The sequence below is a fragment of the Schistocerca nitens genome, chromosome 7 (genome assembly GCF_023898315.1).
Source record: "Schistocerca nitens isolate TAMUIC-IGC-003100 chromosome 7, iqSchNite1.1, whole genome shotgun sequence".
Lineage (NCBI taxonomy): Eukaryota > Metazoa > Arthropoda > Insecta > Orthoptera > Acrididae > Schistocerca > Schistocerca nitens.
The window spans coordinates 107,953,420-107,980,640 of NC_064620.1; the positions used below are offsets into that span (position 1 = coordinate 107,953,420).

General features: G+C 41.9%; 1 protein-coding gene across 1 annotated transcript in view; it reads right to left on the minus strand.

Annotated features, from left to right (window-relative positions):
• Positions 1–799: 799 nt before the first annotated feature.
• The window catches only part of LOC126195027 (dipeptidase 1-like), a 397,993-nt gene continuing 371,571 nt past the window's right edge, over positions 800–27,221 (minus strand). The window contains exons 11-12 of the mRNA XM_049933467.1: positions 12,796–12,917; positions 800–966 (exon numbers count right to left, since the gene is read on the minus strand). Of these exons, the coding sequence (XP_049789424.1) occupies positions 12,822–12,917 (96 nt within the window). The 3' untranslated portion in view covers positions 800–966; positions 12,796–12,821. The remainder of the gene's footprint in view (positions 967–12,795; positions 12,918–27,221) is intronic.

Here is a 27,221-nt window from a genome sequence, read left to right on the forward strand (position 1 = left end):
GCCTGAAAAAAAACTTACACAAAGCCTACGACACTAAACGCTTCATCTCCCAAAGCAAAAGGAAATCCCTAGGACAGATGCAACACATTTAAAACAATATTCATTACACGTGGACACCGTCTCTCAACACCACTAGCGTTAAAACCTTCAAGGACCCCACCTGTGACATTTCTGTCAGACAAAAAGTGTTCCTTTTTATCTCCCTTAAACATTCTAAAAATATGTATACATAGTTCAATTTACGCTCTATCCTTTGATAAAGATCGGCTTATAAAGTGGTTTGCTTTTCGTTGTCACAGGTTTTGGCACCTCGTTAACGGCTATGTGTTTCATATCTTTGCAGTGATTGAACTCGTCGTGCACGGAATGATCGTGTATAACAATAATAAACCGTGTTTCTGGTCATAACACTCTAGGTTTTAGTAAGTTGAACATTTCAAGCTTTTACTTTGTGTTACGTGGTATGCCATATTAAATCGATTGACATCGGATCTGCAACTCATTCCCAAAGTCACTGAACGTTTATAAGCTCTGTGTCTAAGACTGTGGAAGTTTGTCCGTCTTAATTTCTCATCTTGTCTCACCTTGCCCGTTTCTCCCTATCCCCTTGGTCATCTAGTCTTCTCTCTCTCTCTCTCTCTCTCTCTATCTCTCTCTCTCTCTGTCTCTCTCTTTCTCTGTCTCTCCTTCTCTCTTTCTCTTACCATCTGTCCTCAGTAAGTGAGCTGGATCTTGTACTAAACTATCAGGTAGAGATGCTTAACATACAACGACGAATTTTATTGTTGGTTTAAATAAAACTGGTCTCATGTTTATCGGTATAATATTGTTAACAGCAGAATACTTGTAATACATACAGTAAATTCTTATATAATAATAAACAACTAACAAAAGTAGTAACTCCTCTTCTTTGTGAGTTTGATGCCTTCTGCTTCTTACACGATGATGTTTCTGTGTATCATGATACTGTAAAAGAAAAGTCAAGTTCATATTATTCAACTGTTTTGAAACACTATGACACTTGTTCATTAGTAAAAACAAAATGTGCTAAGGAAGAACAGAAAGTTTGTATACTGTAACCGCACATTTTTTTGTTCAAAATTATATCAGTTAACATCATTTCTGCTTACGAACAGTTTTTTAAGGAACAAATGTAAGATACTGAAACAAGATTTTTTTAAGGGAGCACTACACCTTAGAAAACCATTCTAAAGCGCTTGGAAAGACGATTGCAATGGTGTAGCACTTATTAATTTTGGCGTTGCGGCCTTTCAGTCAAGTATCTGGGAAATGTGGAAAAATTTAGAAGCAGGGTGGAGTTGCTTATTGCGTGCAACGGCGGAACCTGCCACGAGAGTCCCTCAAAACTTTAGCTCAGTTCTCAGATTCTTTAGAGAAACATGCTGTATATTACTGTAATCGTTTTGCCAAAACTTTCGAAGACTATTAGAAATATAGTATTCACTTTAAAAAGCAATACTTGCTTCAATATCCATGCCCCTACTAAAGCTAGGAGTCATAAACCTTAACAAATCTCCTACGGAAATGTAATGGACATCCGCTCCACCTAAGTTCTATCAGTGTCTCCAACTCCATGAACGTCAAAAACTCCGCCTTGCTTTCTGCATCCTTTTACCATCCACCACGTGAATCCTCTACAATATCATCAAATTTCCATTCCTTCTCGAAGTCACATCAGTACCCAAAAAGGGAAGTAGGAGTAATCCGCTAAATTACAGGCCTATATCACTAACGTCGATTTGCAGTAGGGTTTTGGAACATATACTGTATTCGAACATTATGAAGTACTTCGAAGAAAACGATTTATTGACACATAGTCAGCACGGATTCAGAAAATATCGTTCTTGTGAAACACAACTAGCTTTTTATAATTATGAAGTAATAAGAGTTTGACAGAGCACTGAAAGACCTGAGTCGAAACAAGGCCCCGGGAGTAGACAACATTCCATTAGCACTACTGATGGCCTTGGGAGAGCCAGTCGTGACAAAACTCTACCATCTGGTGAGCAAGATGTATGAGACAGGCGAAATACCCACAGACTTCAAGAAGAATATAATAATTCCAATCCCAAAGAAAGCAGGTGTTGACAGATGTGAAAATTACCGAACTATCAGTTTAATAAGTCACAGCTGCAAAATACTAACGCGAATTCTTTACAGACGAATGGAAAAACTGGTAGAAGCGGACCTCGGGGAAGATCAGTTTGGATTCCGTAGAAATGTTGGAACACGTGAGGCAATACTAACCTTACGACTTATCTTAGAAGAAAGATTAAGAAAAGGCAAATCTACGTTTCTAGCATTTGTATACTTAGAGAAAGCTTTTGACAATGTTAACTGGAATACTCTCTTTCAAATTCTGAAGGTGGCAGGGGTAAAATACAGGGAGCGAAAGGCTATTTACAATTTGTACAGAAAGCAGATGGCAGTTATAAGAGTCGAGGGGCATGAAAGGGAATCAGTGGTTGGGAAAGGAGTGGGACAGGGTTGTAGCCTCTCCCCGATGTTATTCAATCTGTATATTGAGCAAGCAGTAAAGGAAACAAAAGAAAAATTCGGAGTAGGTATTAAAATTCATGGAGAGGAAGTAAAAACTTTGAGGTTCGCCGATGACATTGTAATTCTGTCGGAGACAGCAAAGGACTTGGAAGAGCAGTTGAACGGAATGGACAGTGTCTTGAAAGGAGGATATAAGATGAACATCAACAAAAGCAAAACGAGGATAATGGAATATAGTCAAATTAAATCGGGTGATGCTGAGGGAATTAGATTAGGAAATGAGACACTTAAAGTAGTAAAGGAGTTTTGCTATTTAGGGAGTAAAATAACTGATGATGGTCGAAGTAGAGACGATATAAAATGTAGACTGGCAATGGCAAGGAAATCGTTTCTGAAGAAGAGAAATTTGTTAACATCGAGTATAAAGTGTCAGGAAGTCGTTTCTTAAAGTATTTGTATGGAGTGTGCCATGTATGGAAGTGAAACATGGACGATAACCAGTTTGGACAAGAAGAGAATAGAAGCTTTCGAAATGTGGTGCTACAGAAGAATGCTGAAGATAAGGTGGGTCGATCACGTAACTAATGAGGAGGTATTGAATAGGATTGGGGAGAAGAGAAGTTTGTGGCACAACTTGACTAGAAGAAGGGATCGGTTGGTAGGACATGTTTTGAGGCATCAAGGGATCACAAATTTAGCATTGGAGGGCAGCGTGGAGGGTAAAAATCGTAGAGGGAGACCTCGAGATGAATACACTAAGCAGATTCAGAAGGATGTAGGTTGCAGTAGGTACTGGGAGATGAAGAAGCTTGCACAGGATAGAGTAGCATGGAGAGCTGCATCAAAACAGTCTCAGGACTGAAGACCACAACAACAAGTGCTATCGACAGGGGACGTCAAATTGATTCCTTGTTTTTAGATTTCCAGAAGGCCTTAGAACCGTTACGGCCTTTCGGCAGTGGTTTCACCAGTTCCCGTGAGATGACCAAAGTTAAGCTCTGTCGGGCGTGGCCGGCACTTGGATGGGTGACCATCCAGGCGCCATGCGCTGTTGTCATTTTTCTGGGTGCACTCAGCCTCGTGATGCCAATTGAGGAGCTACTCTACCGAATAGAAGCGGCTTCGGTCAAGAATACCATCATAACGACCGGGAGAGCGGTGTGCTGACCCCAGGCCCCTCCTATCTGCATCCTCCACTGAGGATGGCACGGCGGTCGGATGGTCCCGGTACGCCACTCGTGGCCTGAAGGAGTGCTTAGACACCGTTCCTCTTCTAACCAAACTGCGTGCCTACGGAGTATCGCCTCAGTTGTGCGACTGGATTCGCGATTTCCTGTCAGAAAGGTCAGAGAGTTCGTAGTAACAGACGGAAAGTCATCGAGTAAAACAGAAGTAATATCCGGTGTTCCGCAAGGAAGTGTTATAGGCCCTCTATTGTTCCTGATCTATACTAACGACATAGGAGATAATCCGAGTAGCCGTCTTAAATTGTTTGCAGATGATGCTGTCATTTACCGTCTTCTAAAGTCATCAGATGATCAAAACGTATTGCAAAATGATTTAGATAAGATATCTGTATGGTGCGAAAAGTGGCAGTTGACCCTGAGTAAAGAAAAGTGTGAAGTTATTCACATGAGTACTAAAAGAAATGAGCTAAATTTTGATTATGCGGTAAATCACACAAATCTGAAGGCTGTAAATTCAGCTAAATACTTTGGGATTACAATTACAAGTAACGTAAATTGGAACTATCACATAGATAATATTGTGGGTAGGGCAAACCAAAGACTGCGATTCATCGGCTGAACACTTAGGAGGTACAACAGGTCTAGTAAAGAGACTGCTTACACCACGCTTGTCCGCGCTATTCTGGAGTACTGCTGTGCGGTGTGGGATCCGCATCACATGGGACTGACGGATGACATCGAAAAAGTACAAACAAGGGTAGCTCGTTTTGTATTATCGCGAAATAGGTGAGACATTGTCACAGACATGTTTCGTGAATCGCAGTGGCAATCATTACAACAAAGGCGTTTTTCGTTGCGACGGGATCTTCTCATGAAGTTTCAATCACCAGTTTCCTCCTCCTGTTGTGAAAACATTCTGTTGGCACCCACTTACACAGGGAGAAATGATCATCACGATAAAATAAGAGAAATCAGGGCTCGCACAGAAAAATTTAAGGGATCGTTTTTCCCGCGGGCCGTTCGAGAGTGGAACGGTAGAGAGACAACTTGAAGGTGGTTCATTGAATCCTCAGCTAGGCACTTTATTATGAATAGCAGAGTAATCACGTAGATGTAGATATAGATGTAGATCTACACAGTACACCTCCGCCTATGCTACGTTGTTCGAAAACTGGTTTCCAATAATTCCATTGTTTCTCCTCTTATCTTCCATTCTGGTATGCTGCCGCGCCTTTACCTCTAAATTCTGCCGTCCCTACACCTGCACACACTCAATAGTCTATCCCAACTTTAACCGACTTCCTCTCCCAGAAAATGAAATCCGAGCTGTTTGTTATCCTACCAACTATAATCCCCACATCAATTCCACTCCACACCAGATACCTCCCTGCCTCTTTCCTTTCCATCTCTCTCCATCTCTTCTTCCCTTGACGGTATGTCTCTCCTAGCGCATCAGACTCGTCCTCACTCTTCCCACTATCCGCCGGAGAGCTACGTACATCTTCATAGTTGGCACCCAAAGAACCCCTATATATTTTACCCACACCGTTCAACGTTATAGCCTTTTCCCCCTCCCCAAATCCTTTCTCCCAGTGTAGGTGCTTCAGTATTTAAGGGAAATTAAAGTACGGTTTTTTAGAAGAAAGCCACAGTTTCTACAAGGTGTTTTCAATATATGTGTCTGTTATTTCATTTTTACTTCTTCGATGTTAATTTAAACAACAACAGCGACAAAATCAGCAGTTTTAACGTTTTACGTAAACGCCAACCAAATTCATCCCTTTTATAGTTTTAAAAACTGTGGAAATTTTCACCATTAAATCTCATTTTTAAAGATTTAGGCTGTAGACTAGAATGTTGCACCAGCGACAGGCCACCGCCCCTCTCTGTGGAGCGCTGGAGATAAAATAACAAAGAACAAAACTTTAGCAAACTCCTCCAACGTTTTATTGCCTCACAAAGTTCCCACATCTCCTCAAACTCCTACAACGCGTTAACTTTTCCTACATATCCCATGAATTTTTCCAACAACCTACAATTTCGCCAATCCTTGAGGACCCCGCCTACTGCCAAGCCGTGTTGATACATTCAACATTCCTGTCGTCTAAGAACTCTCCATGTTCTGTCGGAATGTAATTTCACTCGTCTTCCACACCTAAGACCTAACCTACCTTCCAACCGTAGCCTACCGTATCCATTCGAGCCTTCCCAAATGAAAGCTCTATTCCAATCGTTTCTTGCCTCCCAATCATCTAATCCATCCTAGTCACCTATTCCATTCTATTTTCCACCCTATGTGCTTTTCCATGCAACGTCCTATCCAATACTCCCCACAAAACAATCCCTATCTGTAGTTACCAGAAGCCCCCCGTCACATCATACGCCTAATGAAAAGACTGTGTAGCGAAACAAGCGCAATATACACTCCTGGAATTTGAAATAAGAACACCGTGAATTCATTGTCCCAGGAAGGGAAAACTTTATTGACACATTCCTGGGGTCAGATACATCACATGATCACATTGACAGAACCACAGGCACATAGACACAGGCAACACAGCATGCACAATGTCGGCACTAGTACAGTGTATATCCACCTTTCGCAGCAATGCAGGCTGCTATTCTCCCATGGAAACGATCGTAGAGATGCTGGATGTAGTCCTGTGGAACGGCTTGCCATGCCATTTCCACCTGGCGCCTCAGTTGGACCAGCGTTCGTGCTGGACGTGCAGACCGCGTGAGACGACGCTTCATCCAGTCCCAAACATGCTCAATGGGGGACAGATCCGGAGATCTTGCTGGCCAGGGTAGTTGACTTACACCTTCTAGAGCACGTTGGGTGGCACGGGATACATGCGGACGTGCATTGTCCTGTTGGAACAGCAAGTTCCCTTGCCGGTCTAGGAATGGTAGAACGATGGGTTCGATGACGGTTTGGATGTACCGTGCACTATTCAGTGTCCCCTCGACGATCACCAGTGGCGTACAGCCAGTGTAGGAGATCGCTCCCCACACCATGATGCCGGGTGTTGGCCCTGTGTGCCTCGGTCGTATGCAGTCCTGATTGTGGCGCTCACCTGCACGGCGCCAAACACGCATACGACCATCATTGGCACCAAGGCAGAAGCGACTCTCATCGCTGAAGACGACACGTCTCCATTCGTCCCTCCATTCACGCCTGTCGCGACACCACTGGAGGCGGGCTGCACGATGTTGGGGCGTGAGTGGAAGACGGCCTAACGGTGTGCGGGACCGTAGCCCAGCTTCATGGAGACGGTTGCGAATGGTCCTCGCCGATACCCCAGGAGCAACAGTGTCCCTAATTTTCTGGGAAGTGGCGGTGCGGTCCCCTACGGCACTGCGTAGGATCCTACGGTCTTGGCGTGCATCCGTGCGTCGCTGCGGTCCGGTCCCAGGTCGACGGGCACGTGCACCTTCCGCCGACCACTGGCGACAACATCGATGTACTGTGGAGACCTCACGCCCCACGTGTTGAGCAATTCGGCGGTACGTCCACCCGGCCTCCCGCATGCCCACTATACGCCCTCGCTCAAAGTCCGTCAACTGCACATACGGTTCACGTCCACGCTGTCGCGGCATGCTACCAGTGTTAAAGACTGCGATGGAGCTCCGTATGCCACGGCAAACTGGCTGACACTGACGGCGGCGGTGCACAAATGCTGCGCAGCTAGCGCCATTCGACGGCCAACACCGCGGTTCCTGGTGTGTCCGCTGTGCCGTGCGTGTGATCATTGCTTGTACAGCCCTCTCGCAGTGTCAGGAGCAAGTATGGTGGGTCTGACACACCGGTGTCAATGTGTTCTTTTTTCCATTTCCAGGAGTGTAGTTTGTGAGATACAGAGGCAAGCGAGTGTGCCGGGTCACTGCTAGCAGCGAAACGTGACCATAAAGCGTCACCGCATAGCGCGCAAGTATTCCACAATTAAGAATAAAATTAAAAATTAAAATAGCTTTTTCAAACTTTGTCAACATATAGTTTCATATAATACTGTTTTAAATGTCAAGTCTTAGAGCGATTTTCATAATACATCGTTTTAAGAGAAAAATAAGTGGGGCTAAATAACAAAGCTAGAAAGCCAGAAATTGGTTATAATGTGCAGATGTATGTTAAAATTAACTGGTGCAAGTCTCGACATGATTAAATAAAAATTGTGGTCAGAATCCACGCTTTTAAGAAAAATTGAAGGCGCTAAATATTAGACTTAGAAATGTAAAAAATTTCTATGATGCTTCAGTCCATCCTAAAAATAATAACTACGTGACCACGTTACGCTACCTCTAATAGTTTCCTAGTAATTTAACGAAAACTTAAATTGGAACTAAAACGTCCTTATTTGTAGTAGATTAAGTATCTGTAATTTTAGTGCTAGAAAGTTTTGGTTGCAGCACATGATAAAACCTATTAATAGTAGAGCTATACCAAGTCTTAGAACAGTACTGTTAATAACAACTAACACAAGGTCTCTTATATTTATAGTTCAGAGGGAATGATCTACTGTCAGTTCCGTTCTAGAAATTATAGAAGGCAAAGTTTTTATGCAAGCGAGCTGAATCTGTTTTACCTACAAGCATGTAAAAATTAAGAAGATTCGAGATTAATTCATAACTTTGTTATTAAACATAGTGTGTACGAGAAAGCGGATGACAGCAGGTGTTCCCTTGTTCGTCCGCTGCACCACATATATAAATACAACCCTAGAGGCAAGAAAAAACTTCACTTCGCACCCAGCCACTGTAAGATCCGCGTCTGTCAAAGGCCGCAGTGCGTACTGCCTCGGATGACGCTAGAGACAGACTGTGCCAAAACGCATATTTTCAGTAATAATAAATAGTGAACTCGCGAGAAGTGCACACCGTCCTCGATCGCTTAGATTTCGCAAAAGTAGGAGTTAGTGTGCCGTGCGTGATATTGACAAATCCGCGTGGCAAGCGGTGACAATTATCTTCCACTTTTGTGGCAAGCATTTATTTTGAGTATCAACAGTGAGGGCGAGAGACAGTTGGTAGGAACTTACCGTAGAGGTCGCCTCTGAATGCTCATAGTGTAGTTTAAGATAATGAATTTCATATGGTGCAAGTTTTGCACACGGCAGAAGTCTCTAAACGGCCGCTTTCTCGTACACACTATGTTTAATAACAAAGTTATGAATTAATCTCGAATCTTCTTAATTTTTACATGCTTGTAGGTAAAACAGATTCAGCTCGCTTGCATAAAAACTTTGCCTTCTATAATTTCTAGAACGGAACTGACAGTAGATCATTCCCTCTGAACTATAAATATAAGAGACCTTGTGTTAGTTGTTATTAACAGTACTCTAAGACTTGACATTTAAAACAGTATTATATGAAACTATATGTTGACAAAGTTTGAAAAAGCTATTTTAATTTTTAATTTTATTCTTAATTGTGGAATACTTGTGCGCTATGCGGTGACGCTTTATGGTCACGTTTCGCTGCTAGCAGTGACCCGGCACACTCGCTTGCCTCTGTATCTCACAAACTACACTCCTGGAAATGGAAAAAAGAACACATTGACACCGCAGTGTCCGGAGCAAGTATGGTGGGTCTGACACCCTTTGATTACATAACTTGAAAAATTAATGTCAAGTAATTTAAGAGTTTAAAATAAATGACGATGTTTATAACAAGTCTTCGTCTTGCTATATACATGACGAAGGTTACGTGATATAATGTACAGATGTGGCCGTGCGGTTAAAGGCGCTGCAGTCTCGAACCGCAAGACCGCTACGGTCGCAGGTTCGAATCCTGCCTCGGGCATGGATGTTTGTGATGTCCTTAGGTTAGTTAGGTTTAACTAGTTCTAAGTTCTAGGGGACTAATGACCTCAGCAGTTGAGTCCCATAGTGCTCAGAGCCATATGGTGCATGTAAACCTTTACTAAACAAATGTGTCAGTTAGAACTCCAAATCTTAATTTAAAATCATAGTCCTGATCTCGCTAAGCAAATAGAGAATAGTAACAATTCGTTTAGTGGGCTGGACAAGAACGTGGACGTGCAGACTGGAAACTATAGTCAGTATGTTCTCCATCGCTTTCTGGATGACCACAAAAATTGTTGCCAGGCTCTCGTAAAAAAAAAAAAAAGACTGCGAGCCCACCATAAATTTGAACCCGCCGTTACACATCTGTACATTATATCACGTAACCTTCGTCATGTTTATAGCAAGACGAAGACTTGTTATAAACATCGTCATTTATTTTAAACTCTTAAATTACTTAACATTAATTTTTCAAGTTATGTAATCAAAGGGTTGGAGAATGGAAATTTGGCCGCCCCCCCCCCTCCCGCCCTCCGTTATGTTTATCAAAATAACTGTTAAATATATAAATATTGCTAGAAAATTACGTTCCCATTGTACGTTACACTCCCTGACAGTGAAGCATCCAGAAAAAAATGGTTAATGTAACTACATACACGTAAACACCATCGGCAGGTTTGAATGGAGCTGCAATTCTCCGTGACAGGTAGAACAGGCACCAGAGTTCATTAGCCTTGTTCATGTTTAGTATTGTTACCAGGTCTGGTATGAGTGACATGAACAGCGTCTGATGTTGTGTGATCACTGCGAAGGACATGGAGATGCCGCATACTCCTGTCAGACAGCGTTATCAGCACCTGGTAAGTTTCAAACAGGCCTCATTCTGGGTCTCCATTTGGCCAACTGGTCAAGTCGTGCAATATCGAGATTCAGTGGCTCGATGTTGGACTGCGAGGGAAGCTGAAGGAAGGATCACTCGTGAAGGTTCAAGTCGACCACGTTTGAACACCACAAAGGATGGTCCCCGAGTTGTGCCCCAAGTACATCGCAGCAGACCCACTCACATGTGCGTCTGCCATCCGACAGCGAGTATGGATTCCCTGCAATATTCTGTATCATCCACTACCATTGGTCAGAGACTACCAGCAGCCACATTAGGGAAATACCGTCCCATGCATAGGTTGTTGTTAACACCACAACAATAAAGAGGTAAGTCTGGGGTGGCTTTGTCACCGGGAAGCGTGGTCTGTTCATGAATGTCACTCAATGTGTTCAGCGATGAATCAGGATTCTGCACTATACCGGGTGACCATGGTCGGCGAGCATAACGGCGTCCATTTTTCCAGTTTTTTTGGAGGGGCACAGCGGTGTTACTCCTGTCGCCATCAGCTAAGCCTTCATGTCACAACAGGTTACCACTGAGGTACTCCGATGGCACAACAGCAGTATTACCTCTCACGCGATTGTATCGTGGTGCCATTTTTCAGCAGAACAATACTCGTCCACGTACGACACGTGTATCTGTGAACTGCTTGCGTGATGTTGAGATAGTGCCATTACCAACAAGTTTCCCAGAGGTGTCCTGGATCGAACATGCACGTGGGACCTGCCCGGACATAAACTCTGTCCCAGTGCCAGAGTATTCAGGATACCAAGACCAATCACAACAGTTTTCCTCAGGATAGTATACAACGGTTTATTACACCCTTTCCAACCAAATCAGTTCTGGCACCCAGGCCAAAGGATCTACAACGTCATAGTGATAAGTGGGCTGATACTGAAAAGTTATTTGTAAATTTAGTAATGTCTGACATTTTCAGGGAAGGAGAAAGCGATGTTATGTAATCTGCTAAATGTAACAACCCTTTTTTCATAAATCTTTTAACTGCGTAGATCGCCTGCATATATGAAATATGAAATATGATGATTAGCTAGTATTTGTACAACTTGCACCTCATACGACCATGGTAAAGAAGAAGTCTCTGTTCCGTTGTTGCTGTTACCATTAAATTTATTATTTAATTTGTCTCTTATACACGTGGAAGTTATACATGATACGATTATTTCTGGTGTATCTTGATTTTGTTCAACCTACGTCTAATACGAGAATGATTTGAGCATGCTTGCACTGAAAACAAACTAGTCTTGTAATCATATTTTAGTTTTCATGTATGTACGCTATCGAGGCAACTGAAAGATATTTTAACATTTTAGAAAACTTTGCAAATTTCAGTTTTGTAATCAGTGAATTAAGGTCAACGTCAAATATCCTCTGAGATTTACTGTTTTTATGATGCGGTATCCCAGACTGTTCACGAAATTACGTAATTCTCTAGACACAAAGTATGTCTGTATGTGTGTGTGTGTGTGTGTGTGTGTGTTTACGTTTAATCATATACCTAACAGTAATGTGTAAGACCAGAGAGGACGTACCCTTAATATAATTTTAGACTGTGGCAGTTCTTATGGTGTTCAATAATTCAAGAACAGTCTTAATCGCATTTATTATTGTTATAATACCGCCAACCGGTTTCAACCCGACGTAGGGGTCATCTTCTGGGCGTTTACACCATTGGTCGACTGCTGGTGGTGTCACTCCTGTCTACATAATGGCAGGAAACTATAGTGACACCACCAGCAGTCGACTAATGGTGTAAACGCCCAGAAGATGACCCCTCTGTCGGGTTGAAACCGGTTGGCGGTATTATAACAATAATAAATGCGATTAAGACTGTTCTTGAATTATTGATTAATCATACTAATCGCTGCTTCTCTCCACAACCATGTTGTCCAAAAATCTCTTATGGTTGTTGTCTGCTTGTGATAAATGACACCCCGCTTTAGATGAAAAGTAAAAGAATGCGAGCAGCAACTAGTACAAAATTAGAACAGAGTCCTTTGAGAAAATGGAAATGAGTACATTACTGTGTACATTGGAGCAAGTGGATAATGGCAATTACATAAATAAGTAATACGGTTCTGTCTGGCGACGGAGAGCAATGTCAGAAGGCAACGTATAAGCACGGGGCCGAATCAGGTAAGCGTCTAACTAATGAAGTGCGGAATAAGTAGAAGAAGGACTATATTTCTGTAGTTTGGCTATTATTCACAGAGTACGCTTCCACTTCGTGTTAAGATGTGGAGTATTAGTCACTCTTTATGCAGAAGCAGATTCTAAACTGATTCCATGTTACGCGCCGGAAAAGTAATTCATTTACATGCTTGCTCGAGAATGTAGTTTGAGAATTAAATGTTATCCAGCGATAGGGAACTAACATCCTCTATACCTGCTTTCGGGATGACTCAGACGCTTCTAGAGGTCGGTCCTGCAAGCTTTCGCGTCGTTCGGTATCTCGTTAGTTGGTATGAGGTCCTCGATCGGCTGATTAGCAGTCAGGGAAAGATGAACCTGAAACCAAGGCAAATGTTCACTTAGCTACTGAACCTGAAAAAATTAACGTTTATATGTGATGAAAGATTTATTTATTTATCATGACAACAGACCTTCTGAATTTAATGCTCCCGACAGAAAGTGGAAAAGGAGTGTTCAGAGGAAAGGGAAAAAGGGATGGTGTTTAGAAATAACAGAACACAAGCACAAATAAATTAATATCTATTCATCGTGAAGTTTGTAGTTATTGATACGCTAGGCGTACTTTGGAAAACTGATCTATGGAGTAACAGATTACTATATAGATTGAGAAGCTAATTTAAATAAAATATGTGTAACTATTTTTATAAAACGATAAAAGTCACTCGACGTAAAGACATTTATGCGACCTGTCCAGCCTCTGTTAGCCCAACATGATCATCCTGACAGTACCTGTAATCTAGTTTGCTTGAAAAATATTTCAGTTGTTTAGTTACTTCACCATAAATTATTGAACACTTATTCTGATATACAACTTTTATAAATTATCGCCTATAAATTAGTTTATTGATCGTCTTGATTTCCACAACTGATTCTTGTTCGTATTGATAAGAAACCACCACAATTGTATTGATACATATTTATTACGTCATGAACAGTTACCAGGTCACACTACCAACAGGTTTCATTACAAGTTCTCACAGATTTGTGAGAACGTCATCACTCAAGAAATCTTGCAGTCTGACGCTGTAATCTTTAAGTATTTGACTGAATTTTCCTCGTCTGAGCTCTGCATGCTCAGTGTAGTTACCCTCCAAGACAGAACCTTTCGGCACATGTACAAGAACGGCCCATTCTCTAAGGGGGTTGTCATCTTTGAATTGGAAAAAAGATCGATTTTTTGGTTTAAAATATTTTGTGGAATATATACTTTATTGTAGTGTTCATCCCAGGTTGGCCATAAACTCCGTGCGAGATACTTCTAACAGTTTCCACATCGAAACTTTTTCTCGAAACCTCTCAGAGATTCTGGTCGTATATATAGTATGCTAGCGGCAAGACACAATCAATGCCTTCTCTGGGTGATAGCAATGGAAATACTATCGACGACAGTGCTGCCAAAGTAGAGTTACTAAATACAGCCTTCTGAAATTCCTTCACCGAAGTAGACGAAGTAAATATTCCAGAATTCGAATCAAGAACAGCTGCCAACTTAGTAGATATCCTCAGGCTAGTGAAGCAACTTAAATCACTTCATAACAGAAAATCTTCTGGTCCAATTAGGTTCTTTTCAGAGTATGCTGATGCAATACCTCCATACAATTACATACAACCGTTCGCACGATGAAAGAGCCATACCCAAAAACTGGAAAGTTGCACAGGTCACACCAATATTCAAGAAACGAACTGGGAGTAATCCACTAAATTATAAGCACATATCATTAACGCCGTTGTGGATAAGGATTTTGGAACATATGTTGTGTTCGAACATTATGAATTACCTCGAAGAGACCGGTCTACTGACACGCAGTCAACACGGATTTAGAACACGTCGTTCTTGTGAAACACAACTACCTCTTTACTCACACGAAGTGTTGAGTGCTATTGACAAAGTAATTGAAGCTGATTCCGTATTTATAGATTTCCAGAAGGCTTTTGACGCTAAAATGAGTGCTATTGACAAAGTAATTGAAACTGATTCCGTATTTATAGATTTCCAGAAGGCTTTTGACGCTATACCTCACAAGTGGCTTGTAATCAAATTGCATGCTTATGGGATATCGTCTCACTTATGCGACTGGATTCGTGATTTCATGTCAGAGAGGTCACAGTACGCAGTCACTGACGGGAAGTCATCGAGTAAAACAGAAGTTATTTCTGGCTTTCCCCAAGGTAGTGTGATACGTTCTCTGCTGTTTCTTACCTACATAAACTATTTAGAAGCCAATCTCAGCATTCGTCTTATGTTGTTTGCAGGTGATGCAGTCGCTTATCGTCTAGTTAAGTCATCAGAAGATCAAATTACACAATGATTTATATATAATATCTTTAGGGTGCGAAAATTGGCAGTTGACCCGAGATAATGAAAAGTGTGAGGTCATCCACATGAGTGCTAAGAGCTATCCGTTAAACTTCGGGTACACGATAAATCAGTCAAATATAAAGGCTGTAAATTCAACTAAGTGTCTACGAATTGCTATTACGAACAACTTAAATTGGGAAGAACACATAGAAAATACAGTGGGGAAGGCAAACCAAAGGTTGCATTTTATTGGAAAAACATTTAGAAAATGTAACAGACCTACTAAAGAGATTGCGTACACTACGCTTGTCCGTCCTCTTTTGGAGTACAGCTGCGCAATCTGGGATCCTTTCCAGATAGGATTAAAGGAGTACATCGAGAAAGTTCAAAGAAGAACAACACGTTTTATATTATCGCGAAACAGAGGAGAAAGTGTCACTGAAATGATACAGAATTTGGGATGGACATTATTAAAACAAAGGCGCTTTTTGTGGCGGCGCGATATTCTCACGGAGTTCCAATCACCAACTCTCTCCTCCGAACGCGAAAATATTTTGCTGATGCCGACCTACATAGGGAGAAACGATCATCATAAAAAATGAAGAAAATCAAAGCTCGCTCAGAAATATATCGGCGTTCGTTTATTCCGCGCGCTGTTGGAGGTTGGAGTGATAGAGAGACCTTCTGGTGACAAACAGACCCGAACTATTTGTTAACGCAGAACATGGAATCAGCGATCATAAAGCGGTTACTGCATCGATTATTTTAGCCGTAAATAGAAATATTAAAAAAGGTAGGAAGATTTTTCTGTTTAGCAAAAGTGACAAAAAGCAGATTACAGAGTACCTGACGGCTCAACACAAAAGTTTTGTCTCAAGTACAGATAGTGTTGAGGATCAGTGGACAAAGTTCAAAACCATCGTACAATATGCGTTAGATGAGTATGTGCCAAGCAAGATCGTAAGAGATGGAAAAGAGCCACCGTGGTACAACAACCGAGTTAGGAAACTGCTGCGGAAGCAAAGGGAACTTCACAGCAAACATAAACATAGCCAAAGCCTTGCAGACAAACAAAAATTACGCGAATCGAAATATATTGTGAGGAGGGCTATGCGAGAGGCGTTCAATGATTTCGAAAGTAAAGTTCTATGTACTGACTAGGCAGAAAATCCTAAGAAATTTTGGTCTTATGTCAAAGCGGTAGGTGCATCAAAACAAAATGTCCAGACACTCTGTGACCAAAATGGTACTGAAACAGAGGATGACGGACTAAAGGCCGAAATACTAAACGTCTTTTTCCAAAGTTGTTTCACAGAGGAAGACTGCACTGTAGTTCCTTCTCTAGGTTATCGCAAAGATGACAAAATGGTAGATGTCGAAATAGACGACAGAGGGATAGAGAAACAATTAAAATCGCTCAAAAGAGGAAAGGCCGCTGGACCTGATGGGATACCAGTTCGATTTTACACAGAGTACGCGAAGGAACTTGCCCCTCTTCTTGCAGCGGTGTACCGTAGGTCTCTAGAAGATCGTAGCGTTCCAAAGGATTGGAAAAGGGCACAAGTCATCCCAGTTTTCAAGAAGGGACGTCGAACAGATATGCAGAACTATAGACCTATATCTCTAACGTCGATCAGTTGTAGAATTTTGGAACAGGTATTATGTTCGAGTATAATGACTTTTCTGGAGACTAGAAATCTATTCTGTAGGAATCGGCATGGGTTTCGAAAAAGACGGTCATGTGAAACCCAGCTCGCGCTATTCGTCCACGAGACTCAGAGGGCCATAGACACGGGTTCACAGGTAGATGCCGTGTTTCTTGACTTCCGCAAGGCCTTCGATACAGTTCCCCACAGTCGTTTAATGAACGAAGTAAGAGCATATGGACTATCAGACCAATTGTGTGATTGGATTGAAGAGTTCCTAGATAACAGAACGCAGTATGTCATTCTCAATGGAGAGAAGTCTTCCGAAGTAAGAGTGATTTCAGGCGTGCCGCAGGGGAGTGTCATAGGACCGTTGCTATTCACAATATACATAAATGACCTTGTGGATGACATCGGAAGTTCACTGAGACTTTTTGCAGATGATGCTGTGGTGTATCGAGAGGTTGTAACAATGGAAAATTGTACTGAAATGCAGGAGGATCTGCAGCGAATTGACTCATGATGCAGGGAACGGCAATATAATCTCAATGTAGACAAGTGTAATGTGCTGCGAATAGATAGAAAGATAGATCCCTTATCATTTAGCTACAAAATAGCAGGTCAGCAACTGGAAGCAGTTAATTCCATAAATTATCTGGGAGTATGCATTAGGAGTGATTTAAAATGGAATGATCATATAAAGTTGATCGTCGGTAAATCAGATGCCAGACTGAGATTCATTGGAAGAATCCTAAGGAAATGCAATCCGAAAACAAAGGAAGTAGGTTACAGTACGCTCGTTCGCCCACTGCTTGAATACTGCTCAGCAGTGTGGGATCCGTACCAGTTAGGGTTGATAGAAGAGATAGAGAAGGTCCAACGGAGAGCAGCGCGCTTCTTTACAGGATCATTTAGTAAACGCGAAAGCGTTACGGAGATGATAGATAAACTCCAGTGGAAGACTCTGCAGGAGAGACGCTCAGTAGCCCGGTACGGGCTTTTGTTAAAGTTTCGAGAACATACCTTCACCGAAGAGTCAAGCAGTATATTGCTCCCCCCTACGTATATCCCGCGAAGAGACCATGAGGATAAAATCAGAGAGATTAGAGCCCACACAGAAGCATACCGACAATCCTTCTTCCCACGAACAATACGAGACTGGAATAGAAGGGAGAACCCATAGAGGTACTCAAGGTACCCTCCGCCACACACCGTCAGGTGGCTTGCGGAGTATGGATGTAGATGTAGATGCAGATGTAGATTGTGAAAGTGGTTTTATGAACCCTTTGCCAGGCACTTAAGTGTGATTTTCAGAGTATCCATGTAGATGTAGATGTAGATCGGGTGGCAGAGGTCGTGCACCGACTCGCCGTACTCCAGCCACTGAGGAAGCTATCCTGGAGATCATACACCAAGAACCTCAGCGAAGTGCACGTAGCGTAGCAAGGCAGCTGCGTGTCTCGCAACGCTCTGTCGTTAACATATTGAAATGGTATTCTTAAATGGACTGGTTTGAACATTTTAGTTAAATTACTTTGACGTTTCTTATCGGCAGCCATTGTGTTTGATTATACATACTTGTGCGTTAATAAATCTTCTTCTTAAAGTTGTCAGTGTTGCAGGTGGTGTTCAATCCCACCCTTTCCCAGTCCTTCCACTTTCAAGCAACTGGGCGCGGAACCTAGGGTAACATCAATAAATTTAGCACTGCTTTTTGTTTTACTTGAAAAAAAATCACGAAAATCACCAGTTTTTCCAGCGTTCAAATAGGGCTAATCCTTAAGATGAATGTGTCAAACAGAACAATGCTCCTGAACAATTTCTTGGAGACCAGGTGTACAATTACTTGCATGGTAGTTGGGACACACTTCGTTTGCGACGTGAGGCAAGCAGACGAACGCCACGGACGACGGAAACCCACAGCGGGCCTGTAATAAAGAGCGTGCGACACACAGTTAAGCTGCAACCTAATTGCTACTGATTACATGGGTGACCTTCAAGCTAAGTTCTTGCGTCAGCTGACAGGATGCCGCCTAAGGATGCGGAAACATAGGGCAGGAGCACGACGCCTGCGAATTTGTACGAAAGTTCTGTAGGCGCGGTATCTTGCAAGCTAGGAATGCTGTCTAGATGATAGTTTTTGTTAGGCTTTGAGAAGCCTCACTGTTTATTATTCGTAAATTGGAAGTGTCTACTTCACCGGCTCTATAGTTCGCACAGACCACATATCCATCACTTCATCATAATCTCACTTACTTTAAACGCGAACATTTTAGATTACGCTTTACTGTGACTGTTATTGATATCGAATGAAACAAGTTTACTGTTACCAAACACTGTTTATTTATATCCACAACGCGTTTCAATGATTAAAATCTCTATCGTCAGGTGGATTTATACGTTTTAATGCGAAATGTGTGAGTTGTGCGTTTCAACGATTTAAAGCTCTGTCATCAGGTGGATTTATATGTTTTAATGCGAAATGTGTGAGTTGTGTTATGACTTTGTGGTAACCTGTGGCATTGTCTAATGGAGAAACACTATTTCAGAACATGGTTTTTGGTAGGTTTTTGACTAAAAATTAAACGTAAGTATCATGGTGAAAATAAAACAACCTAGATAGAGTACCTCCTGTGATCAAAGGCTCCAATCTCTGTCGCAACACATCATATAAAAACTATTACATTTTGTAAACAGAGACGGTGTTAGGAAGCTAGTAGGTGCAAAGAAAACATAGCGAAGACATAAACATTATTTCGAAGTACAGAGAACATATAGCAAGCCACATTTATTTCAGAGCAAGTTTCAAAGAACTGTGGATAGCTTTGGTTGAGTGGATCAAAACATAAGTTAGAGCAAATATTTGAAGTGTTATATAAGACCTTTTCTGTCAAGTTTATATAGCTTAACTTTAATACTCGTTTGTATAATCAGATGACATGTTACATATCTTAGCAATAGTGATGAAACTATACGAAAATAACAATTTTGGCTGGGATTTATAGAGAGAAGATGAAAGGACTGAGAGAAAGAGATCTAAGTTTTCGGTACTGTAGAACTGTAGCTATGTTAAACTTACGTCTGTTACGTGTTACAACTAAGTAAATGCTGAAGTAATACATTGATATCGAGTCAAATATAGGCAGAAAGATATACTCTTATTAATACAAAGAGATATGTTTAATGTCTGGCTGACGCCTGGTGCGGATTGTTGATTTTATTTGGGTAGATCTACTGGTTTTTTTCGGGTAAATTATAGTTCATTTGGGAAATATCAAAGGTAACGTACAAATAACTAAATTAATTTAAGTAAATTATGAAGGTGAGGCTGGATGAAGGGAGAGATGGAGATACAGGGAGTGATTGTAGGAGAACAAAGTTTTTTGGAGCAGTTAGTTTTTCGTTCCTTATGGAAATATCAAAGGAAACATACAAATAACTAAATTAATTTACGTAAATTATGAAGGTGAGGCTGGATGAAGAGAGAGATGGAGATACAGGGAGAGATTGTAGGAGAACAAAGTTTTTTGGAGCAGGCAGTTTTTCGTTTATTTGGGAAATATCAAAGAAAACATACAAATAACTAAATTAATTCACGTACATTATGAAGGTGAGGTTGGATGAAGAGAGAGATGGAGATACAGGGAGAGATTGTAGAAGAACAAAGTTTTTCGGAGCAGGCAGTTTTTAAGATTACACACTGATGAGCCAAAACGTTACGTATCACGGATTCGACAAGTACTTGGTAGGTGTCCAGAGATGTGTAGCACCAGATGCCTAAGCACAGGTCTCACACATCCCGTAATTTACTTTAATTTCCTTGCTGTTGTCTCGTGACCGCGGAGCTGGCACCCGACAGCGTCCCAGTTGGGTTTCATCGGATTCAGAGAAGCCGAATTTGATGACCGAGACATTAACGTGAGTTCACTATCACGCTCCTCAAACCATTGTAGCACGATTCTGACCTTGTGACACAGACATTTATCCTGCTGGAAGATGCCATCGCTGTTGAGGAAGACTTCAAGCATAATGGGTGACATGTGACCCTAACAATGTTCACGTAGTCCACAGCTGCCATGGCGCCTTCTATTACTACCACAGGACACATGGAAGCCTAGGTGAATATCCCCCATTACATAAAACTGTTCACAGCGGTCAGCGACCGTGGCGCACTGCATGTTTCAAGCAGCCGTTTGCCTGGTTGACGGCGTATCTAGACACGACCATCGACCTCTTCTAACGAGAAACGGGATTCATCCGACCGGGCGACACGATTCCTTTGATCCACGGTCTAATGTCGACGATCCCATGCCCACTGTATTCATAACTGACGATGTTGTTAGGTCAACATGGGAACACGTAGGAGTCCTTTGCTGCGAAACACCGTGTTCAACACTGTACGCTGGACGGTGTGCTCCAAAACACCTGTGTCAGGACCAGCACTGTACTCTGCTGTCACATTTGCCACAGATCGCCCCCTGCCCTCTTTAGAGAGAAGGCAAGCCTCCGATCTCTATGTTTTCTGATGAGGTATGGACGTCCAATTTCTTGTAACCTACTTGTGGTTTCAGCATTCTTCAACCACTTTCCATAGATGCTCACGATAGTAGCACGGTAACAGACGACCAGTTTCGCCGTTTCCGAGATGCTCGCTCCCAGCACAAGGCGACAACAATCTGGCTTTTGTCAAAGTCGCTTGAGTCGTCATATTCCCGCATTTGTGCCACTTATCGTCGTTACAATGATTCCCCATTAGTCTCTGATCCACTCATATACTTCCCTTATCGTGTGGCGTGCCCTCAGCGCCATCATACAGCATACAACCTCTCTGTGGACACTGGTGATAATGTTTCCGCTCATCAGTGTTTGTGTTACATGTTATAAGTAAGCGAGATTGGAGTAATACATTAATTGTTCCTTAAAATATGCAGAAAGCTATGCTATTTATACTGTTAACTGATAAACATATAGTGTCAAGTTGGCAGGAGGTGCAAGCTGTTGGTGTGTTTGTAAAAGAGGCCATTCCATTGTGCGTTTGGGGTATGTCATGCTAACAGAATTATTTATGGTAAATATGAAAGACTCCATTCCAATTGTACATTTGGGGAATGTCTTGGTAACGTAATTAATTATTTATGGTCAATATGAAAGGGAAAGTGGAAGTTGTGTGTGTGTGTGTGTGTGTGTCTGTGTGTGTACATTGTAAATCTAATAATATAGGCTGCTGTTAGAAACAGAGATGATACTACTGTAAATGTTGTCATTTAAGACTGGTTTTCTTTCGGTGTTTGTATATTTGGAGAGTCTCAAGGATGTGTATGCTCTTTGCCTTTAATTTGCATGTGTAGGATGCCAATACTTGTATTGTTGGTATGGTGATTTGTTTCATGTTAGGTGAGTGGCTATTGCTGATTTACAGTATTCTTTGTTTTTTAATGCTGCCATGTGTTCTTCGAATCTACTCTGAAATGCCACGTGGAATGGCCGCGTCATATCACGGATTGCGCGGTCTCTCTCGCCAGAGATTCGAGTCCTCCCTCGGGCATGGATGTGTGTGTTGTTCTTAGCACAAGTTAGTTTAAGTGGTGTGTAAGTCTAGGGGTAGCGTCTTTGATTCATAATGAAAAACGTCTTCGGTCCCGGGTTCGATCCCCGCCACTGCCTAAATTTTGATAAAAAATCAGCATTGGCGGCCGAAGACTTCCGGCATAAGAAGTCAGCCTCATTCTGCCAACGGCCTTGTCAAAGAGGGCGGAGGAGCGGATAAAGGTTCAGGGCACTCTCTTGTCCTAGGAGTGGGAAATTGCCCCTAAAGGCGGAAGAATCAGCAATGATCAACGACATGAGGATGCAGAAGGCAATGGAAACCACTGCGTTAAAGACACGTAACGTGTATCCACAGGACATGTGGCCTGTAATTGAAGAAGTGTCATGATGATCTCTCCATTGGCAAAAGATTTCGGAATAGTCCCCCATTCGGATCTCTGGGAGGGGACTGCCAAGGGGGAGGTTACCATGAGAAAAAGATTGAATAACCAACAAAAGGATAACGTTCTACGAGTCGGGGCGTGGAATGTCAGAAGCTTGAACGTGGTAGGAAAACTAGAAAATCTGAAAAGGGAAATGCAAAGACTCAATCTAGATATAGTAGGGGTCAGTGAAGTGAAGTGGAAGGAAGACAAGGATTTCTGGTCAGATGAGTATCGGGTAATATCAACAGCAGCAGAAAATGGTATAACAGGTGTAGGATTCGTTATGAATAGGAAGGTAGGGCAGAGGGTGTGTTACTGTGAACAGTTCAGTGACCGGGTTGTTCTAATCAGACGACCGCTACGGTCGCAGGTTCGATTCCTGCCTCGGGCGTGGATGTGTGTGTTGTCCTTAGGTTAGATGTAAGTAGTTCTAAGCTCTAGGGGACTGATGACCTCAGACGTTAAGTCCCATAGTGCTCAGAGCCAATTCTAATCAGAATCGACAGCAGACCAACACCGACAACTAAAGTTCAGGTATACATGCCGACGTCGCAAGCTGAAGATGAACAGATAGAGAAAGTGTATGAGGATATTGAAAGGGTAATGCAGTATGTAAAGGGGGACGAAAATCTAATAGTCATGGGCGACTGGAATGCAGTTGTAGGGGAAGGAGTAGAAGAAAAGGTTACAGGAGAATATGGGCTTGGGACGAGGAATGAAAGAGGAGAAAGAATAATTGAGTTCTGTAACAAGTTTCAGCTAGTAATAGCGAATACCCTGTTCAAGAATCTCAAGAGGAGGAGGTATACTTGAAAAGGCCGGGAGATACGGGAAGATTTCAATTAGATTACATCATGGTCAGACAGAGATTCCGAATCAGATACTGGATTGTAAGGCGTACCCAGGAGCAGATATAGACTCGGATCACAATATAGTCGTGATGAAAGAAGTGGGATACGGAGGTACTAAGGAATGACGAGACACGTTTGAAGTTTTCTAACGCTATAGATACAGCAATAAGGAATAGCGCAGTAGGCAGTACAGTTGAAGAGGAATGGACATCTCTCAAAAGGGCCATCACAGAAGTTGGGAAGGAAAACATAGGTACAAAGAAGGTAGCTGCGAAGAAACCATGGGTAACAGAAGAAACACTTCAGTTGATTGATGAAAGGAGGAAGTACAAACATGTTCCGGGAAAATCAGGAATACAGAAATACAAGTCGCTGAGGAATGAAATAAATAGGAAGTGCAGGGAAGCTAAGACGAAATGGCTGCAGGAAAAATGTGAAGACACCGGAAAAGATATGATTGTCGGAAGGACAGACTCAGCATACAGGAAAGTCAAAACAACAACGGTGGTAACATTAAGAGTGCAACGGGAATTCCACTGTTAAATGCAGAGGAGAGAGCAGATAGGTGGAAAGAATACATTGAAAGCCTCTATGAGGGTGAAGATTTGTCTGATGTGATAGAAGAAGAAACAGGAGTCGATTGAGAGGAGATAGGGGATCCAGTATTAGAATCGGAATTTAAAAGAGCTTTGGAGGACTTACGGTCAAATAAGGCAGAAGGGATAGATAACATTCCATCAGAATTTCTAAAATCATTGGGGGAAGTGGCAACAAAACGACTATTCACGTTGGTGTGTAGAATATATGAGTCTGGCGACATACCATCTGACTTTCGGAAAAGCATCATCCACAAAATTCCGAAGACGGCAAGAGCTGAGAAGTGCGAGAATTATCGCACAATCAGCTTAACAGCTCATGCATCGAAGCTGCTTACAAGAATAATATACAGAAGAATGGAAAAGAAAATTGAGAATGCGCTAGGTGACGATCAGTTTGGCTTTAGGAAAAGTAAAGGGACGAGAGAGGCAATTCTGACGTTACGGCTAATAATGGAAGCAAGGCTAAAGAAAAATCAAGACACTTTCATAGGATTTGTCGACCTGGAAAAAGCGTTCGACAATATAAAATGGTGCAAGCTGTTCGAGATTCTGAAAAAAAGTAGGGGTAAGCTATAGGGAGAGACAGGTCATATACAATATGTACAACAACCAAGAGGGAATAATAAGAGTGGACGATCAAGAACGAAGTGCTCGTATTAAGAAGGGTGTAAGACAAGGCTGTAGCCTTTCGCCCCTACTCTTCAATCTGTACATCGAGGAAGCAATGATGGAAATAAAAGGAAGGTTCAGGAGTGGAATTAAAATACAAGGTGAAAGGATATCAATGATACGATTCGCTGATGACATTGCTATCCTGAGTGAAAGTGAAGAAGAATTAAATGATCTGCTGAACGGAATGAACAGTCTAATGAGTACACAGTATGGTTTGAGAGTAAATCGGAGAAAGACGAAGGTAATGAGAAGTAGTAGAAATGAGAACAGCGAGAAGCGTAACATCAGGATTGATGGTCACGAAGTCAATAAAGTTAAGGAATCCTGCTACCTAGGCAGTGAAATAACCAATGACGGACGGAGCAAGGAGGACATCAAAAGCAGGCTCGCTATGGCAAAAAGGCATTTCTGGCCAAGAGAAGTCTACTAATATCAAATACCGGCCTTAATTTGAGGAAGAAATTTCTGAGGATGTACGTCTGGAGTACAGCATTGTGTGGTAGTGAAACATGGACTGTGGGAAAACCGGAACAGAAGAGAATCGAAGCATTTGAGATGTGGTGCTATAGACGAATGTTGAAAATTAGGTGGACTGATAAGGTAAGGAATGAGGAGTTTCTGCGCAGAATCGGAGAGAAAAGGAATATGTGGAAAACACTGATAAGGAGAAGGGACAGGATGATAGGACATCTGCTAAGACATGAGGGAATGACTTCCATGGTACTAGAGGGAGCTGTAGAGGGCTAAAACTGTAGAGGCAGACATAGATTGGAATACGTCAAGCAAATAATTGAGGACGTAGGTTGCAAGTGCTACTCTGAGATGAAGAGGTTAGCACAGGAAAGGAATTTGTGGCGGGCCGCATAAAACCAGTCAGTAGACTGATGACCAAAAAAAAAAAGTCTAGGGACCGATGACCTAAGTAGTCTGGTCCCTTAGGAATTCACACACATTTGAAAATTTAGACTCAAATGATCTAACCTGTGTGGCCTATGCAGAATCCAAAAATGCATTGTTGTACAAACCTGTATGGTGAAGTGGATTTTTGTGTTGCCGTTGCTACGTAACTTTTGCCCAGTCTTGTTGTCGGTGGTAAAGTATATGTTTATGCCTTTTCGTTTGAAGAATTTGGCTATCTGATACGAAATGCTAACAACACATGAGATTGTACGGAAGACCTTATTTTCTGTTTGGTTTTTGTGATGTGATTGTTTTGCCGTTATTGAGTGTTTTAGGGTGTGTGCTATGGAGCTGTAATAGCCATTTGCAACGGCTGTTTACTGTATGATTTCCATTTTTTGTTTAGATTTGTCTTCAGAGAGGGGCAGTTGGATAGCTCTGTTTATCATATATCATAATGCTACAATTTGTAGACTATGAGGTGGCAGGAGAAACTATGGATGGTTGTATGTATTGTGGTGTTCAACCGTTAACTTCATATATTCATGAAAGTTGTTGAACAATTGTTATTAAAAATGAGATGCACCAGAGTGTCAACTGTTTTGAAGGGATCAATATTCTCGAATAATATAAAGCTGAATCAATTTGTATCTGTCTCTGGCATGTGGGGATGACACCACGAATTGCAGCGTCACAAATGGAGAAAATAAGACATGAAAATCGATGTGCTGATCAGCTACCTGTAGTGAACATACAAGTTTTTCATTACTGTAAACACCAAACACTTAAGAAAAAAGAGAGAGAAATTTAGCATGTCAAAGCAACAAATAGGTCTTAGCAGCAGGCGTAGTAAAATGGAACATTTTCAAAACGTGAAGTAAGTTATAGAAGAGACCAATGAGTATAATTTTTTGTCTTTGTTTCTCAGAAAGTTTGTGACTTAGTTTAAAAGAGATCTGTACTAACTTCAAGTGGGAAACAAGACAATGATTTATTCTATGTTAGTACGCAGAAGAATATACGCTGATGGACCAAAACATTATGGCCACCTGCTTAATAGGGTGCTGGTCTACCCGAGGAACGCAATGATCAACGATTCTGCTTGATTTCTGGAGGTATTTGGTACCGATGTAATCGCCATGTTTATGGGCACGGAGCTGGCGCCCAATAGCATTCCAGACGGATTCGGCAGGGTTCAAGTAAAGAAAATTTGCTTTCCATGTCATCGTCAGTTCACTATAGCGCCTGTCAAGCCTCTATGGCACCATTCCGGCCAGATGATGCAGGAGTAATCCACTAAATTACAGGCCCTTATCGTTAACGTCGATATGCAGCAGGATTTTAGAAGATATACAGGGTGTTACAAAAAGGTACGGCCAAACTTTCAGGAAACATTCCTCACACACAAAGAAAGAAAATATGTTATGTAGACATGTGTCCGGAAACGCTTACTTTCCATGTTGGAGCTCATTTTATTACTTCTCTTCAAATCACATTAATCATGGAATGGAGACACACAGCAACAGAACGTACCAGCGTGACTTCAAACACTTTGTTACAGGAAATGTTCAAAATGTCCTCCGTTAGCAAGGATACATGCATCCACCCTCCGTCGCATGGAATCCCTGATGCGCTGATGCAGCCCTGGAGAATGGCGTATTGTATCACAGCCGTCCACAG